This window comes from Felis catus, chromosome B3 (assembly GCF_018350175.1).
Source record: "Felis catus isolate Fca126 chromosome B3, F.catus_Fca126_mat1.0, whole genome shotgun sequence".
In the NCBI taxonomy this organism is placed as follows: domain Eukaryota; kingdom Metazoa; phylum Chordata; class Mammalia; order Carnivora; family Felidae; genus Felis; species Felis catus.
The window spans coordinates 107,390,153-107,410,242 of record NC_058373.1 but is presented as its reverse complement, the minus strand read 5'-3'; the positions used below and the strand labels follow the sequence as shown (position 1 = coordinate 107,410,242).

At 35.1% G+C, this 20,090-nt stretch overlaps 1 protein-coding gene across 3 annotated transcripts in view; it reads right to left on the bottom strand.

Annotated features, from left to right (window-relative positions):
- The window catches only part of MNAT1 (MNAT1 component of CDK activating kinase), a 224,797-nt gene that overhangs the window by 74,770 nt on the left and 129,937 nt on the right, over positions 1 to 20,090 (bottom strand). For all 3 annotated transcript variants that reach the window (XM_019833090.3, XM_045060005.1, XM_045060006.1), the window contains exon 7: positions 7,923 to 8,044. In XM_019833090.3, coding sequence (XP_019688649.1) covers positions 7,923 to 8,044 — 122 coding nt within the window. The remainder of the gene's footprint in view (positions 1 to 7,922; positions 8,045 to 20,090) is intronic.

The window sequence follows — 20,090 nt, the reverse complement described above, 5'->3', positions numbered from 1 at the left end:
ATTTTCAGACCACAACGCTATGAAACACGAAATCAACCACAATAAAAAAAAGTTGGAAAGATAACAAATACTTGGAGGCTAAAGAACATCCTACTAAAGAATGAATGGGCTAACCAAGAAGTTAAAAAGGAAATTAAAAAGTACACGGAAGCCAATGAAAATGGTAACACCGCATCCCAAAACCTCTGGGATGCAGCAAAGGTGGTCATAAGAGGGGAATGTATAGCAATCCAGGCCTTCCTAAAGAAGGAAGAAAGATCTCAGATACACAACCTAACCTTATACCTTAAAGAGCTGGAAAAAGAATAGTAAATAAAACCCCAAACCAGCAGAAGACAGGAAATAATACAGATTAGAGCACAAATCAATGTTATCAAAACCAAAAAAACCAGAACAGATCAATGAAACCAGAAGCTGGTCCTTTGAAAGCATTAATAAAATTGATAAACCACTAGCCAGTTTGATCAAAAAGAAAAAGGAAAGGACCCAAATAAATAAAATCAAGAATGAAACAGGACAGATCACAACCAACACAGAAATAAAAACAATAATAAGAGAATATTATGAGCAATTATATGCCAATAAAATGGAAAATCTGGAAGAAATGGACAAATTCCTAGAAACATATGATCTACCAAAACTGAAACAGTAAGAAATAGAAAATTGGAACAGACCCATAATCAGTAAGAAATCGAATTAGTAACCAAAAATCTCCCACAAAAAACAAGAGTACAGGGCCAGATAGCTTTCCAGGGAAATTCTACCAAACATTTAAGGAAGAGTTAACACCTATTCTCTTGAAGCTGTTCCAAAAAATAGAAATGGAAGGAAAACTTCCAAACTCTTTCTATGAAGCCAGCATTACCTTGATTCCACAACCAAAGACCCCACTAAAAAGGAGAACTATAGACCAATTTCCCTGATGAATATGGATGCAAAAAAAGATATTAGCCAACCAGATCCAACAATACATTAAAAAAATTATTCACCACGACCAAGTGGGACTTATACCTGGGATGCAAGGCTGGTTCAATATCCGCAAAACAATCAATGTGATTCATCACATCAATAAAAGAAAGGACAAGAACCACATGATCCTCTCAATAGATTCAGAGAAAGCATTTGACATACAGCATCCTTTCTTGAGAAAAACCCTTAAGAAAGTAGGGATAGAAGAATACCTCGAGATCATAAAAGCCATATATGAAAGACCCAAAGCTAATATTATCCTCAATGGGGAAAACTGAGAGCTTTCCCCCTAAGGTCAGGAACAAGACAGGGATCTCCACTCTCACCACTGTTATTCAACAAAGTATTGGAAGTCTTAGCCTCAGCAATCAGACAACACAAAGAAATAAAAAGCATCCAAATCAGCTAGGAGGAGGTCAAACTTTCACTCTTCGCAGATGAAATGATACTCTATATGGAAAACCCAAAAGATTCCACCAAAAAACTGCTAGAACTGATCCATGAATTCAGCAAAGTACCAGGATATAAAATCAATGCACAGAAATCAGTTGCCTTCCCATACACCAACAATCAGAAAAAGAAATAAAGGAATTGATCCCACTTACAATTGCACCAAGAACCAGAAAATACCTAGGAATAAATCTAACCAAAGAGGTGAAAAATCTATACACTGAAAACTATGGAAAGCTTATGAAAGAAATTGAAGACGACACACAAAAAAGGAAAAATATTCCATGCTCCTGGATAGGAAGAACAAATATTGTTAAAATGTCAGTACTACCCAAAGCAATCTATGTATTCAATGTAATGCCTATCAAAATAACACCAGCATTCTTCACAGAGCTAGAACAAACAATCTTAAAATTTGTATGGGACCAGAAAAGACCCCGAATAGCCAAAGCAATCTTGAAAAAGAAAACCAAAGCAGGAGGCATCACAATCCCGGACTTTAAGCTGTATTACAAAGCTGTAATCATCAAGACAGTATGGTACTGGCACAAAAACAGACATTCGGATCAATGGAACAGAATAGAAAACCCAGAAATAGACTCACAAACATATGGCCAACTAATCTTTGACAAAGCAGGAAAGAATATTCAATGGAATAAAGACAGTCTCTTAAGCAAGAGGTGCTGGGAAAATTGGACAGCGACATGCAGAACAATGAACCTGGACCACTTTCTTACACCACACATAAAAATAAACTCAAAATGAATGAAAGACTTAAATGTAAGACAGGAAGCAAAATCCTCAAGGAGAAAGCAGGCAAAAATCTCTTTGACCTTGGCTGCAGCAACTTCTTAACATGTCTCTGGATACAAGGGAAACACAAGCAAAAATGAACTATTGGGACTTCATCAAAATAAAAAGCTTCTGCACGGTGAAGGAAACAAGCCGCAAAACTAAAAGGCAACCAATGGAATGGGAAATGACATTTGCAAATGACATATCAGATAAAGGGTTAGTATCCAAAATCTATAGAGAACTTATCAAACTCAACACCCAAAAACAAGCCAGTGAAGAAATGGCCAAAAGACACGAATAGACGCTTCTCCAAAGAAGACATCCAGATGGCTAACCGACACATGAAAAAAATGCTGAACATCACTCATCATCAGGGAAATACAAATCAAAACCACAATGAGATACTACCTCACACCTGTCAGAATGGCTAACATTAACAACTCAAGCAACAACAGATGTTGGTGAGGATGCAGAGAAAGAGGATCTCTTTTGCACTGCTGGTGAGAATGCAAACTGGTACAGCCACTCTGGAAAACAGTATGGAGGTTCCTCAAAAAACTAAAAATAGAACTACCCTATGACCCAGCAATTGCACTAGTAGGTATTTACCCAAGGGACACAGGTATGCTGTTTCAAAGGGGCACATACACCCCAATGTTTATAGCAGCACTATCAACCATAGCCAAAGTATGGAAAGAGCCCAAATGTCCATCAGTGGATGAATGGGTAAAGAAGATGTGGTATGTATATACAATGGAGCATTACTCAGCAATCAGAAAGAATGAAATCTTGCCATTTAAAACTATGTGGATGGAGCTGGAGGGTATTATGCTAAGCAAAATTCATCAGAAAAAGACAAATACGACTTCACTCGTAAGAGGACTTTAAGATACAAAACAGATGAACATAAGGGAAGGGAAGCAAAAATAACATAAAAACAGGGAGGGAGGACAAAAACATAAGAGACTCTTAAATATGGAGAACAGAGGGTTACTGGAGGGGATGTGGGAGGGGGGATGAGCTAAATGGGTAAGGGGCATTAAGAATCTACTCCTGAAATGACTGTTGCACTATATGCAAACTAACTTGGATGTAAATTTTAAAAAATAAAATTAAAAAAAATTTTTTTTAATTTTTTAAAAGAACACTTACCCTACATTTTAAAACCTAAATCATAATGACAAAGACAAAATGAAATCAAAAAGGGTTCCAAACAATCAGAAGAGTTGCCAAAGTTTACTAAATTTAACAATTTACTCAAAACAAAGAGAAAAAGCAGTTAATTAAGCTACATCTATTTTACACAGATTTCTAATGGGGTTAGTTAAATATACACATGTGTATATATAGCAGCAGCACCAAAAATAACACATTACAAGAGGAAGATGAGGATATTCCACTGCAGAAACCCAGTAAGAATCGGCAAAAATAAAACACTAAATGCTAGAGGTAATGAACTTTAAGAAAAAAACAAACAAACAAAAAAAAAAACGAAAACAGCTAGAACTCAGCTGCTGGGAAAGGCAAAGGTTGGCTGCCACTGGGGGAAAAGTAGAAAACCTATGGCCACCCTCCTCAACTCTGTGGTGACACAGGGAAAAGCCTTCAAACACTGAGGAAAGGCAGAAAACCCATTTGTACCTGTGCTAACACAATAATGCAAAGCAGAGATTGGGGGAGGAAGAGAAAACTGCCTTACACCCAAGACTTCCCATCCCTATCAACACCTACTGTTTAGTTGTGGAGCTGGGAAAGGAATAGCTAACACACCTGCACTCTGAAATAAAAGATAAAAGTTGTTTGCCTCAGGAAAGAGATAGGTACACCAAGAAAGCATCACTCTGAGGTTCCAGCAAATAAGACCTCTTGAGGCTAAAGTTAGAACAGGAGAACTAAGAAACCCCCTTGTTTCCACCACAAAACTTATTCCAAGTAAAGAGAAGAAGTAGTCTATTGCTGGGGAGAGAGAACCCAAGAAAGAATACCTATGGGGCTCGGGCTGGCAGCACCTGCTGAGAGCTAAGAGTAGAGCAAGAAGACTGAAAAGATCCCTCCAGCACCCCAGGCCTCATACTAGGCACGAAGTGGCAACAGACTATAAATGGAAGAATATGAAGCCTATCAACATCAACTGAATCAACAATAAAACCCAAACTAAGATCAAACTACAGACTTAATGCTTAACTCCCTACACTAATGCCTTGGCAGAAGAACAGGACATAAATATTTTCAGGCATAAATATTATTTATCTCAGTCTCTGTTCTGTCACACAGATTATCCAATATTCAAACAGGAATTACAATAAACACAAGAAAGCAGGAAAAACAAATCTATCATTACGACATAAAATAAAATAGTCAACAGAACCAAACCCAGAGATGTTGGAACTATCAAAGAGGCACTTTAAAGTAACATGATTACTAAGTTAAAGGATCTAGTGAAAAAGGTAGAGAACATGTAGAAACAGAGGGTTTCAGAAAAGAGGTGAAAATTATAAAAAGGAATGTTATGGAAATACTAGTTATGCAAATAGCAAGATGAGAAAGAAATCCTTTAATGAGAAAAAGAAATCTGTGAAGAATAAATGGTTAAGATATTTACAAAAGAAAAACAACAAATTATAAATCCAGAAAGTACAGAGAAACTTGGAAAGCTCAGAGAAACTGTATTTTTACATATAACGGTCAGTTCCTTGTAGGAAACATATAGTAAATCTTGGGTTTAATGCAATCTGACAATCTCTGCTTATTATGTGGAATATTTAGACCTGTGCTATCCAATATGGGAGCCACTAGCTATACATCATTATTTAAACTAAACTGAATTAGGGGTGCCTGGGTGGCTCAGTTGGTTAAGCGTCCAACTTTGGCTCAGGTCATGATCTCACAGTTCGTGGGTCTGAGTCCCGCCTCCGGCTCTGTGCTGACACAGCTGGCTCGAGCCTGGAGCCTGCTTCGGATTCTGTGTCTTCCTCTCTCTCTCTCTGCCCCTCCCCTGTTGGTGCTCTGTCTCTCTGTCTCTCTCTCAAAAAGAAATAAACATTAAAAATAAATAAATAAACAAACTGAATTAAAATTTAAAATTCAATTCTTCAACTGCGCTAGACACATTCAAGTGCTCAGTAGAAATATGAAACTGAGGACTTCTATTTTGGACAACAGAGACATAATATTTCTATCACATCAGAAAGTTGTATTGGATAGTACTGTTTTAGGTCATTTAAAAAGATGCTTTTTAATGTGTATTTATTCTTGAGAGAGAGAGAGAGAGAGAGAGAGAGAGAGAGAGAGAGCGCGCGCACATACACAAAAGACCATGGACAGGGGAGGGGGCAGAGAGAGAGGGAGACACAGAAATCCGAAGCAGGCTCCAGGCTCTGAGCTGTCTGCACAGAGCCTGAAGCGGGGCTCAAACCCATGACCTGACCCAAAGTCAGATGCTTAACTGACTGAGCCACCTAGGTGCCCCCTAGATCATTTATATGTAATGCAATTACAGACATAGTTAAGACTAAATCCACTACTATGCTGTTTCCTAATTGTATCATATCTTTATTTTTTGCCACCCTCTTTTCCTGTGCTCCTCTTCATTAATGAAGTATTTTTATGATCTCATTATTTTCTCTGCTAGTGACTTACCGACTATCCCTCTATTTTTTCTAACATTTTTAGTACTGCTGTAGGGTTTATATTAAACATCTTTAGCTTATCACAATCTATCTCCAGATACTCTTATACCACTTTGTGTATACTGTAAGAACATTACAGCAATAGTTTTTCTCTCTTCCTATCCTTTGTACTGTTTTCATCCATTTCACTTGTATTCTCATTATGCATGCCTACTTCCATAATCTTTCAAATGTAATTTTGATGACAAAACTATTGGAAAATGCAAAGCCCTGTAACAAAGGAATATTACTTTACATACTTTGTTGTCACTAACATTAAAAATAAAGATTTTTTAAAAATTTATTTTGAGATCTAGAATTCTGGCACTTGCTAACCCAATAAAAGATAAGAAACCAACATCTTTATCACTAACTTTTTACATCATGAAACCTATTATTGTCTGTCTCAAGCTTCAATTTTGGCTAATTATTTGACAAATTTATCTTAAACTCAAAAGGGGTTTAGGTTTTGTTTCACATCCCTTTGGCTTCATGTTTGGAAGATGTAGGACCTTAAGAGAATACAGAACTAAAGAAAATATTAAGATCTACTAAATAGCAGATTAGTAAATTATCTACCATTTTAATAGTAATTTGACCTTAGAGCCTCCAGTTTCATATGTAAAATACTATGCGTCACATTCAAGATTTTGGTTTTGAAGATACATGTAGGGATTTTTTTTGTTGTTTTTTCTGTTTTTTTTTTTTTTTTTTTTTGTATGTAGGTTTTATTATCTGTTTCATCTATCTTGGTTTTGCTTTTTGGGTCTTTTTTTTTTTTTTTAGAGTGAGGGAGAGGACAAGCAAGGGAGAGGGGTAGAGACAGGCAGAGAGAGAGAGACAGAGAGAGAGAGACAGAGAGAATGAAGGAGGAGGAGGGAGGGGGGGAATCTTAAGCAGGCTCCACACTCAGCACAGATTAAGACGCGGGGCTCAATCCCACAACCCTGGGATCAGGACCTGAGCCGAAATCCAGAGTCGGAGGCTGAACCGACTGACCCACCCAGGCGACTGGAGGAGTCTTCTTTTTTAATTACTTTTTAATCACCTGGTGTCGCTGAACCTATTACTTTCTTTTCACATTACATTCTTTTTTTTTTTTCTAATATTTATTTATTTTCAAGAGAGGGAGAGAGAGAGAGAGCACAAGTTGGAGAGGGGAAGATAGAGAGAGACAGACACAGAATCCAAAGCAGGCTCCAGGCTCAGCTGTCAGTGCAAAGCCCAATATGGAGCTCAAACCCATGAACTGTAAGATCATGACCTGAGCCAAAGTTGGACATTTAATCGAATGACCACCCAGGCTCCCCTCACATTATATTCTTTACACTATTTTATTTTGTTAAGAAGCAATGGTTTCTGAGTCTTCTTTTCATTCAAAAGTTTAGGTTGAGAAACCAGACCAGGACATGGATTTGTTCCATCCAACAAAGTCTGTACTTACACTTTTCAAGTATATTGTAGATACCCACCTGGTTCACTGACACAGACTATGATCATATCCATCACTCAAAAGAGTCACAATCCCAGGTTCATTTCCAAAACAGATGCATATAGTATGGCTTTTGAGCCACTGGGCCATCCCTACATTATACCTTTTGACTAAATATATTTTGTGGCTCATTTCTCATAAATATACTTATGCTGTAAACAACAGACAATGAGTAAATCTACTCTTTTTCATGGCAAGGTCACAACTCTCATATTTTTACTGGCTTACTAACGACTAAATTAAACCCCTATTTCTAAAAAAAAAAAAAAAAATACACAGTGAGCTGAAAATGAACAGCTACTTCAGTATGACTGCCAACGACATCACTAAAAAGAGAACTAATATAATCCAATCTTAACTCAAAAGACCTAATAAAACCACAGAAAAAATAATGTGTACCTTTAGTATTAAGAACCATTCATTTTTTGCAGAAGAGTACAGTTCTATAAATTCAAAATCTAAAAAAATTTTTAAAGCGTAATTTAAAAATAGTACCAACAGTGAAGCCCTAAAATCAGCTCCTCAATGAGAAGTTCTTAGACACTTACCCAAGTCTTCCCAGCATCTCAAGCTCAGGAACTTGTGGTCCACATGTCTCTATCTGCAGTGGTTGGTATTCATATAGAGCTTCTTCAAGCTTTTGAATAGGTGCTAATGAAATATGCTGACCCTGTTAGAAAAATGAATTAGAGCAATATCTTTTAATATTATTTTCATATTACTATTTATTTGTAGACTAAATTCCTTACTTTAAAAATATTATCTATTAACTCTGCTATTTCATGGGTACAATTCATTATTATATTACTGAAACCCACATTATATAATTAACATATGGTAATTGACATGATTTAAAAGAAGAAAACCAAATCCATCATTAAATTCAAATTTAGCATTGGGACTGCAGGGTGACTTGGTCAGCTGAGCGTCCAACTCTTGATTTTGGCTCAGGTCATGATCTCAGAGTTCTCCTGTGCTGAGCAGCTGGAGCCTGCCTGGGATTTTCTCGGTCTCTCTCTCTCTCTGTCCCTCCCCCGCTTGCACATGCTGCATGCGCACTCTCTCTCTCTCTCTCTCAAAAAAATAAAATGGGTGATGGGCATTGAGGAGGGCACTTGTTGGGATGAGCACTGGGTGTTGTACGTAAGCCAATCTGACTATAAATTATATTTACATAGGTAAAAATTTTAAAAAGTTAAAAATAATTAAAAATAATAATAAATTCAAATTTAGCCTTAAAGAGTATATATCTATTCACTGTGAATGGTAGAATTCTGCACATATATAAGTGCAGTCCATCCTCATATTTTCCTATTTTTATTATACAGCTTTGACAATTTTGGTACTCAGTGTTTTACTGAAAGCCCTAATTAGGCAAGAACACTAATTAAATTATTCCCCACAAAATTTCGCCACATAAATTTCTACTCTCTTAAGTCTTTAAAATGAAATAAAAAACTCACTTACCAAATGTGTGGATATGATAGTTACTTATACCTCCCACCCCCACAAACACACACATAGAGAGAATTCTGTAGTAAAAACTAAGTTGAATGAAACATCCAGGATTTTTCTGAAAAGAAATAACTACTAACTAAAATAAAAGGACTGTATTTAATTACAAGCATACAAAATTAAAGACCACTGAGCTATATAAATCATTACATTGAGATTTATCATACATTTGAACATAGATTCTAATTTTTAAAAATCCCTATTTTTTTATATAGCCCATGTTTTCAGATTCTAACTCTAGTTATTTTTTCTTTGTATAGTTCTCAACAACTTAATTCCTAGCTTTTTTAATAAAAACGAGCTCTTGCAGTTATTAATCCCACCATATTCTAGTTTATAGTTTAGTTCTGTTGTTACCTCCCTTAGTTTCCTTTATTTTCTCCTAAGTTACTAAGTTGGATACACAGTACATTTCTCTTTTATTTGAAAAAAAAAAGTAAAAACTATGACTTAAAAGTGATAAAGTGCAACTGAGGCAGTGAGAAACAACCACTGAAGACATCTGCATGTGACCTGTGGTTTTTCTTTTCAACAAAGTTTAATCCCATGTAGCATCACCCTAGTTAGTTTACTGTCAGGTATTAATAACTTCTTTGACAATGCAACCTCAAAAGTTCTTCCCCAAACACTGGCAAAGGACTCAAACTGCCATTTAGCATATAAAAAGACGCTTAACATTTCTAGTCATTAAGGAAATGCAAATCAAAACCACAATGATATACCATGTAACATCCATGACTATTAAGGATGGCTATTATCCAAAACAAAGAAATAAAACCACAGAAAATAACAAGTTTTGTCAAAGATGTAAATAAATTGGAACTCTTGTGCATTGCTGGTAGGAAGGTAAAATGGCACACCCACTATGGAAAACAGAATGTTGATTCCTCAAAATATTAAATATAGAATTATCATATAAGCCAACAAAATTCCATTATTGACTATATACACAAAAGCAGTGAAAGCAGGAACTCGAACAAATATTTGTACACCAATGTTCATAGCATCATTATTGACAATAGCCAAAAGGTAGAAGCAACCCACGTGTCCATTGATGGATGAATAAATAAACGGAATGTAGCATATACACACAATGGAATATTATTCAGCCTTAAAAAGTTAAAAACGTTGACACATGTTAAAACATGAATGAATCTTAAAAACATTATGCTAAGTAAAATAAGCCAGTTACAGGGGCGCTTACGTGGCTCAGTCAAACCTCCAACTCTTGACTTTCAGCTCAGGTCATGATCTCACAGTTTGGGAGTTCGAGCCCCACATCAGGCTCTGTGCTGATAGCATGGAGCCTGCTTGGGATTCTGTCTCCCTCTCTCTTTGCCCCTCCCTTGCTTGTTCTCTGTCTTTCAAAATAAATAAAAATAAACTAGAAAAGGGGCGCCTGGGTGGCTCAGTCGGTTGAGCGTTCGACTTCGGCTCAGGTCACGATCTCGCGGTCCATGAGTTTGAGCCCCACGTCAGGCTCTGGGTTGATGGCTCAGAGCCTGGAGCCTGCTTCCGATTCTGTGTCTCCCTCTCTCTCTGCCCCTCCCCTGTTCATGCTCTGTCTCTCTCTGTCCCAAAAATAAATAAATGTTAAAAAAAATAAATAAACTAGAAAAGAAGAAGGAGAAGGAGAAGGAGAAGGGGAAGGGGAAGGGGAAGGGGAAGGAGGAGAAGGAGAAGAAGGAGAAGGAGAAGAAGGAGAAGGAGGAGAAGGAGGAGAAGGAGAAGAAGAAAGAAGCCAGTTACAAAAGGACAAACACTGTATGATTCTAATTACCTGAGATTCCTAGAGTAGTCAAATTCATAGAGACAGAAAGTAGAATGGTGGCTGCCAGAAGCTAGGGTGAGGCAGGAAGGAGACAGGATGTTAGTATTTAATAGGTACAGAAGTTTTAGTTGGAGAAGATTGAAAAAGTCTGGAGATGGATGCACTACAATATGAATGTACTTAATATCAATAACCATATACTTAAAAGGAGTTAAAATGGTAAAGTTTATGTCGTGCATATTTTACCATAATTTTTAAAAATGGGTTTTAGATATTCTGATTTACTCATTTACCTGGCTAGAATAATACACAGGAAAAAAAGAAGTGAAATACCTAGAAAACTTTGTTAACATTATTTTAACCCTTAACCTCCATATGTTTCAGAGTCTTTCTAAATAAACATGAAACTGTCAAGCGAAATCTTACACTATCTCACAGTAATCCAATCTCTGAATAATGAATCTAAGTACAGGGGGTTACACAGGTTAAGAAGAGGATTGCCCAAGTGGAACATTTTAAGTGGCATTTTGACATTCCTGTTTCAAAGTGTCTTCTTCATAACCTGCCAAGTACTAAATTCCCCTGCCATCTGATACAAAAAGTCCAGTATTAACGTCACACTGTTAGGTTAGGAGGGAAAAAAAAAAAAAAGAAAGAAAAAGAAAACTGTAAGAATTAAAGAAGGAACCTATTATAGTTCCACTAACATAGTAACGCAAATTACTTTATTACTCTCATTTTCATTTTAAGAATCAGTTGTAATGCCCAGAAAAGATGATACAGAATGGGTATTTTCAAGAGCTAGAACACTTTCCAGAAAAAAATAATATTCAAAAGAGACAGGCTCTCTTAAGTCATTACAGTTGGAAACATACTTAATCATTCACTAAATACCAGCAATAAAGCCCAAGTTACTGAAGTTATGAAATCATATAATCTAAAATCTTCTCTGCAAGTTGGTAGGCACATGAAAGATCAACCGGTAATATTAACAGTTCACATTATTTACTTGGTGCCAGGCACTGGCCTAAGGGTTTTGCTTTGTTTTTAGTTTTTTAATGTTTATTTATATTTGAAAGAGCAAGAGAGAGAGACAGAGAGGGAGTAGGGGAAGGGCAGAGAGAGAGACGGAGACCCAGAATCTAAAGCATGTTCCAGGCTCTGAGCTGTCAGCACAGAGCTGGACGTGTGGCTTCAACTTCAAACAGCAAGATCATGACCTGAGTCCAAGTTGGCCACTTAGCCATCCAGGTGACCATAAGGGCTTTTTTTTAAAGCACTATTTCATTAGTATTCACAATAGTTCTAGGAGATAAATACTATTATTCCTACTTTACAGATAAGAAACAGGGGTTTAGATATGTGACTTAGCAAGGTCACACAGTATTGACAGATTGAGTATCAGAAGCCAATCCTGTCAGATTCTAAAGCCTATGTTCTTTTCCCCTAACTTCCTTATTTTATGAATAAAAAAGCTAAAATATAAATTTTCCTAAAGTCACATAGTAAGAGTCAAATCTCCTAATTCCTATCTCATATGGGTTCTACCATACAACACTACCTTTTAATATCTTATTTTTAGACAATATAATCATGGTTGCTCAATTTAAAAGTTTGATATTAATAAGTAAATCCTAGATAGTTAAAAATAAATTTTACTACAAATCCTAATAAATGAAATATGGTCAAAATAACACAGGGTCAAAGAGGATTCTTTTTAATTATGCGATTTAGAGAACAATAAACGTTACTCTGTGATAATTCTGTTTACCATGAGAATGAAAAAACAAAATTCATAAATGATGTACAACTTAACCTTGTAATGTTCAATCAATCTTTCCCCAAAAATACTTGGTGTGAGATAGATGCCAAGTTTCTCAGATCTAAAGCTGGAAGAATTTACAGGACAAATCATGGACATAATTAAAATTAAAATTAAAATTAAAATTAAAATTAAAATTAAAATTAAGTCACCAACAGAGAAAATGTCTTAGCAAGTCCTACAAGGAAAGTGTTGGGGTTTTTTTTAAGTGACTGGAGGCAAAAAAGTCTCGAAAAGTTTGGATGCAAAATGGTAATTGAATGTGATATTTCCACCAAAACAGTTATGATATGACTCTAAATTATCAGATTAAGGAAATCAAACTACATGAAGCTCCAGTGATACATCACATCTGAATTAACGGACATTTCATCAAAGAAGATACACAAATGGCTAATACATACGTGAAAAGATGGTCAACATCATTAATCTTTAAGAAAAATGCAAATTACAACCACAATGAAATACTACTTCATAGTTACTAGATTTGCTATAATCGAAAGGATAGATAATAAAAAGTTTTACTGAGGATGTGGAGAAACTGGATCCCTTCACACATTGCTAAGGAGAGGGTATAGTGGTACCACCCCTTTGGAAATGAGTTTAGCATTTTTTCTTCAGTTTACAAATAATGTACTTTGACTTAGTATTAGTAATACTAATAGGTAATAATAATAGGTATCCAGTCAAGAGAAATGAAAACATATAACCACACAAAGACACAAGATATTCCTAGCATCATTATTCATAGTAGCCAAATAGTGGAAATAATCTACATGTCCATAAACCGGTGAATGAGTTAGAAAATGAGGTACATTCATATAATATAAAAATTAACTCACAATTTAATATTAATAAAATATGCCGAATGCTATTCAGCAACAAAAAAGAATAACATATTGATACATGCTGCAACATAAATGAACTTCAAAAACATTATGCTAAGTGAAAGAAACCAGGCAAACGACTACATGTTGTACAATTCTACTTACATGAAATGTCCAAAAAAGGTAAAACTACAGAAACTGGTAAAAATCTACAGAAAGTAGATTAATGACTGAGGGCGACTACGAGTGTGAATTTAGAATAACTGCAAATAAATACAAAAATCAGTTGAACTGTACATTTAAAATGAATCACTGGTGGGGGGCACCTGGGTGGCTCATTCCATTAAGCATCTCACTGTTGATCTCACTGGCATGAGACCTCATAATCGGGCTCCACACAGGGCATGAAACCTGCTTAAAATTCTCCTCCCTCTGCTCCTCCCCCACTCATGCTCTCTCTCAATAAGAAAAAAAGATGGTGGTTCAAATCAGTTCAACATTGTTGACTACAAAATATCCAAGTACAAATTATCAGTAAAGGCAGCTAAAAATACAAAACAAACCCAAGAGAAATTCTGCTATCTTTCTCATCAAAGCGATGGACAAGTCATGAGAATAAATAAGATTTGGGGGAGGCAAATGTCTTGAAAAACACCCACATTAAGTAATCAAGTACATTTTGCTGACTTTCAAGTGTACAACATGAAACTGGGGCCTTTCCAACTTTTGTTGTTGTTGTCGTATAAATAATAAATAAATGAGGCATGGAGGGTAAAAATGTAGTGAGAAGAGCCACAGTGAATTATATAACCTAAGGTAATATCCACTACACTCAGGGGGAAAAACCCATGCAAATCTACATTCAATAGCATAAGTAATGTTTTTACTCCCCTATAATGTAACAAAATGGAGCCCCTGTTTCTCTTCTAAGATATACCTGAGAGCCCTATATCATATTTCAATCATTTGCCAAAAATATAAGCACACATGGAACGATTTTCAAAAATTCAGCTTATTCCCATTCAGAAAAATATACAAACATTTGAAAAGCGATGCTGACCAAGGTAATTATACATGGCTGTAACTTAAGTATTAATTTGAAATATATTCTTTAACTTTTCTTACTTAGAAAATTTCAAGTCTATTATGAAAATAGTTTACACTTTACTAAAACTTAACTGTTAGATCATCTATACATTACAAATATTATCATTATGCTTTCTCCTAAAATAAAGGAAAAGTATAGACTACCTTTTGTGCTAACTCCAAAATCAGGATTTCATTGCAAATAAAAAGTTACTATGCTCTAGATTTCTGGAATCCATTCAAAAAGAAAAGAAATGAACTCTGAAAACAATTTTTACTTTAAGGAACTTCTGGTCATTATGTTAAAAGAGACACACACACACACACACACACACTTTTACAATGCAGCAACCATTTAGAATAACATCACTAAAGAAAATATATTATTTTCTAAGAAAAATAACAGCAACAGACATAGTTCATTAGTAATCATTAGTATATAGGTTCCTGAAATAAGCAATAATAAAAATACTAAAAAACATAGGAGTGCACTTGTCATGATGCGTGGAATTAACTCACTATATCATACACCTGAAACTAATATAACACTGGATGTTAACTGGAATTAAAATAGAAACTTTAAAAAATACTAAAAATGAGAATACCCTTTCATATAAACCAATATACAATTTTCTGCTAAGTACTATAGAAGAGGTATTCATTAAGTATTAGCAATTTAGTATGATAGGTTAAATGATTCTGAAAAGCCTTTAACACAATTTTAAGAACTCTCTTAATTTTTCTGTCTTGCTTAAATGACTTACTTGCCAGGCTAGCCTCATCTTCACCATATTTGCTAATAAACCCAGTAAGCTTGATAAACTCTGAATAATTAGCTGTTTAACATCTGTCTCCCCCATTAGACCATAAGGGCCTATGTTCACTGCCATGTCTACAGCACACGGCATGGCAACAAAGAGCTACTCAATATTTTGTTGGATGAATGAATAAAAGGGCATGTGAACAGTCATATGGTATAGTAATATGAACACTAGGAAAACTAAGAGAAGTCAGGTGTCCATATTCTATAAATTTAAGAATGCTCTCACTAAGCATAAACAATTGAAATTTTGTTAATCACATATACTATGAAGTTACATAAGCAATACATCTCTACCTTTCCACACCTTAATATTGTTTTCTTTCACTTATTCATTCTAGAGTCTGTGCATGCTTTTTATCCCTGGGCTGGAAATGTGCCTCCTAGCCACTTAAGAACTCATTTCAACAAAATTTCAGAGGTTATTGTCGTATCCTGTTGCAATCATCATTCATTCACATAACAAATACTGAATACTAATTATATGTCCAAAACTAAAAAGTACAGCAGTAAACAAAACAGATGTAAGTCCTGCACTCAGGTAGCTTACATTCTAGTAACTTTTCAATGAGATTGTGCCTTCTACTTTTAAGTCTCTGAATCATCTAAATGCAAAAACAAAAACAAAAACAAAAACAAAAAACAAAACCACAAAGAAAAAAAGAATACAATGACAGTGATGTTTGTTTTCATAAACTGAGTCCTTTCACATATTAAATTTATCAAATCCTATAGAATGTGTCACACTGCTCAAGAGAATTAAAAACCAGAATATTTCAGTATTCTCAGAGCATTAAACCACTACAATTCTGGTTATAATTTCTAGAGAAAATATCTGTAGGAGACTTCCCAGAAAATCATTTTTTTTCTGAAATACTGTTTCTATGTTGGTAAATGTCCTAATAACTTAAATGTGTATGTGCACATATGTGCATATGTTTTCCATTTGTGTATATATACATATGCATTTGTATATGGATGTAGATCTATTTTTTAATTATGTGGTGGGTGGGTGTGTACTCACAGAATTTTATAATGGCATAGAGAATGCTTAAAGAATATGCCTGGCACTGCTTTCAAGCTGCTCCTTCTAATAATATTTTTTTGGTAATTCAGTTGCTTTTCATTTTTTTGAGTAGCAAGCAGAGCAATTTTTATACTATGCTGTTCTGATCACTCTAGGGTGATATTAGCTTGTCATCACCACAACAGCTGCACAGTAATAACTTCCTGGTAGCACATAATTTCATGGTAAGTACAATTCATTTTCCCCCATAGATATGTCTTTCTCTAATTTCTTTCAAAATGTACAATAAACAGTATTAAGGCCAATAAGGAACAGGACCCTGCATGGTAAGAAATAATTATATATTCATATATAAATATATATGGGGGGGACTGCCTCCAAACTAAAATGAACTGAGGTGATGCAACTTCTTTCAGTTTCATTGTCATAATCTAAAATGGGATGGGGTGGGGTGAGGGGGTGAACTGGGGGTTGGACTAGATGTTCTTCCAGGTCTAACCTGCTATGATTTCATAACCACTAAGTGGAAATAAACCACTACCTCATAATGTATCATAAAAATAAAAAGAATTTTCCCCAAATTTAATGTAAAATAATTTGATTCTAAATATACCAGAGAAACAGCCAGTGGAAAAAAACAAGCATGAATCCCAACTCTCAAGTCTCTACTAGAATCAGGAGACTACAATCCCTTTCTGAATGCATGCTTTGTAATGAGCAGAACATAACTTTTTCTAAAAATTATTATGGTTTGCTCTTTTAAGCATTCTAATGCTGGATTATTCCCACAAATCAGCCTGTCTGAGCATTCCTTGTCTTTTAAAGTATGGTGCCTAGTAGTTAAATTAGCATTTTTTTTCCCAAAATTTTCCTTCTCAAAAAAAGCAGGCTTTTCCAGAGTATGAAAGAAGTTTCATCCTGAATACACTAGGAATAACACCATTGTTTTTTAGTTCTTTAGTGATGATCAGTTCCTTTCAAATATGTAAGACATGCTTTAAAACATTAAAGAAGAATTTCTATATCTAGCTAGGCTTAAGCTTCTTGTTCATCACTGGAAAGCAAATGGTCCTAAAAAAGTTACATCCTTACTTGGCGAAGCCAAGTCTCCAAAACAATTTCTGTCACACTGGCTCCGGAAACTTCATCACAATCTGTTCACTACAGTGGAATTACTTTAAGGCTTTGTTAACTAAAGTCATTTGCAATCCCCTCACTACAACATAGAGTACTTAGTGTTCAAATTACCACACAGAAAAACGTCCTTTAATAATGTAAATTCTACAGGCGCCTGGGTGGCTCTGTCAGTTAAGCATACGACTCTTGATTTCGGCTCAGGTCATGATCTCATGGTTCCTGAGTTCAAGTCCCACATCAGGCTCTGCACTGACAACACAGAGCCTGCTTGGGATTCTCTCTCTCTCTCTCTCCCTCTCCCTCTCCCTCTCTCTCTGCCCCTCCCCTACACTCTCTCTCAAAATAAATAAATGAACATTAACAAATAATAATAATAATAATAATATACCAATTCTATTTTTGAATTGTTACTGTTACACAAATACATTTGTGTATTTGTAGTTATTGTACCTTTGTGTCTTATTGTTACACAACTATAAACTATTCATTGAGAAAGAAGTTTAAAAATAAAATGTAACATATTAGAAATTTAAAATGGGAGAAAATTAGGAAATAATATCTATAAAAAAGATTGATGCCATTAAAGTATCTCAAATATAATTACAACCAAGCTCTGCGTATTTTTTAAAAAGCATTTCTATAAACTCCTTTGTATTGGTGTAGAACTACTATGGCTTATATAGAAACTAAGTTCAGCAATATACTCGTGGATATATGCCATTAGTTTTCAGAAAGTCAAGGATCTCAAGCTATATAGATGAACATGAAATACAAAAGGAATATAGTATTTTCTCCCTGTGCTTTAATCTGTTTTGACTATAACTACATTCATACAAATTTATTACTGAAAAATGCAAAGATAAAGGCAGGAAAGGAACTAAGCTAGTCATCTCTGCCTCAGATAGTTCTATACCTAAAACATCCAAGAGGTCCAAATGTGTCTTCTAGAAGAGTACTAAGTGGTGTAACTAAGTTCAACGAACCTGTTAACAGTGAAGTCACATCTTGCACAGGGATTAGGTTCTAACAGCAGAATCAAGGCAAAAGCTGGTCAAAATAACCTCTCAAAAAATCCTTTAAGTAGTCCATAAAGTAAACTATCCATTAGTGTATTCATATTGTAATCGCTGTATATAATCCTCCAGCACTGGAATAGATTACTATGTATTCTATGGAAAACCAGAAATAGCAGTTGGCTTGCTTTTGGCAACCATGTTGTTTTAATTTTTTTTTTTTTTTACTGAAGAAAGAAGAATTATTTGCTATTTTTCTCCCAGTTTTGCGTTGTTTTCAACTTCAGTTGAATTCAAATAAGTTAAATGTACATATGATATGATATGATACGACTTGGCTGAACATGACAAGTATTTAAATGTTCATTCAATTGAATTCATGGAGAAAAAATGACATTTGAGATGGGCTATGAAGGCCAAATGGGGCTGAAATGGAAGGGAAGAAAGAGCATTTCTAGTGAAGGGAATTTCAATACCAAGAGCAGCTTCAGGACAGTAGCAAAAGTGGGAGCCAGAATATAAATGATAGAGGAAAGAATGAGAATTGAAGAAGTTGAAACATTGAGCAAACATGATTATTATTTTCATCAAATCATAAGATAAAATGAAAATAGATATGGTGGTAGCTTAAAAAACAAAGTAGGGTCTAAGGAAGAGACTTTATTTTGTTTTATTTTTGTGGTTCCAGGTTTTTTTTTTCCTTAGCCACTGATAAATGAGGCAGTGTTGAAAAGTATTATTTTTACATTCTTTCTCTGATGCTTGTCTTGCTACTGAACTACCATTCATTGCCAAGAGGACAGAGTGTCCAGCAAATCATATCTGTTTCTATAAAAAGATCAGAAAAGAAAAACATCAAGGAGACTATTTGGTGAGACAAAACCTGCCTCCTTAAAAGAGTCTGCATTAATTTTAAGAAAAACAGAATTTGCCAGAAATTTTTAAAACTTTTCAGGCATATAGCATTTTAGTTCATTTACTTTTAGTAATTACAAAAATAGTTTCCAGAAAGAAATCTTATCTTGGCACTTTAGGTGAACTTTTAAGTAACCAATAATAATGACAACTTACACGTAAGTCTACATTTTCTGAATGTAATAAAAGAAGAAAGTTGTTTAGAGTTCTCTACAAATATTAGTATTATTCTATTAGTAAAACAAAAAGTATCGCATAGTACCATTATTAGTCTTCTGAAGCAGAAATATTTTTTAGTGAAAAGGTAGCAGAAAGCTTCTTTATACCAAAATAGAGACTGAATAATTCAAAAGATCATATTTTATCTAGAACTAAACCTTCTGTGCCTAGTAGAGTGCTTGGTACATATTAGGAATGCTTGCTTCACGAATGAACAAATGTTTTGTAGTGACCCAGGCCATCCCACTCACTCCAATCCCCTACTCCAAGTCATGCTCCCCAAAAAACACGTTACAAATCTGGTGCTATGTGAGGGCATTTAACTACAGAATGAATAGTTACTGTGCCATTCCCATTGTGGAAAATAAGTAAAAGACTTAGCCAAGCTGGAACTGACTTTATCCTTTCTTCTGTTCTAAAAGGAAATAACAAATGCTGTGAATACCCTAACCACCCCAATCTACCTTCCTCAAATACACACCACTATTACCATCACCAGCACCACTGCTACCTTCACAAAAACCACCATGCAATTAGATCTACATTCTTTAAAAATATATATAT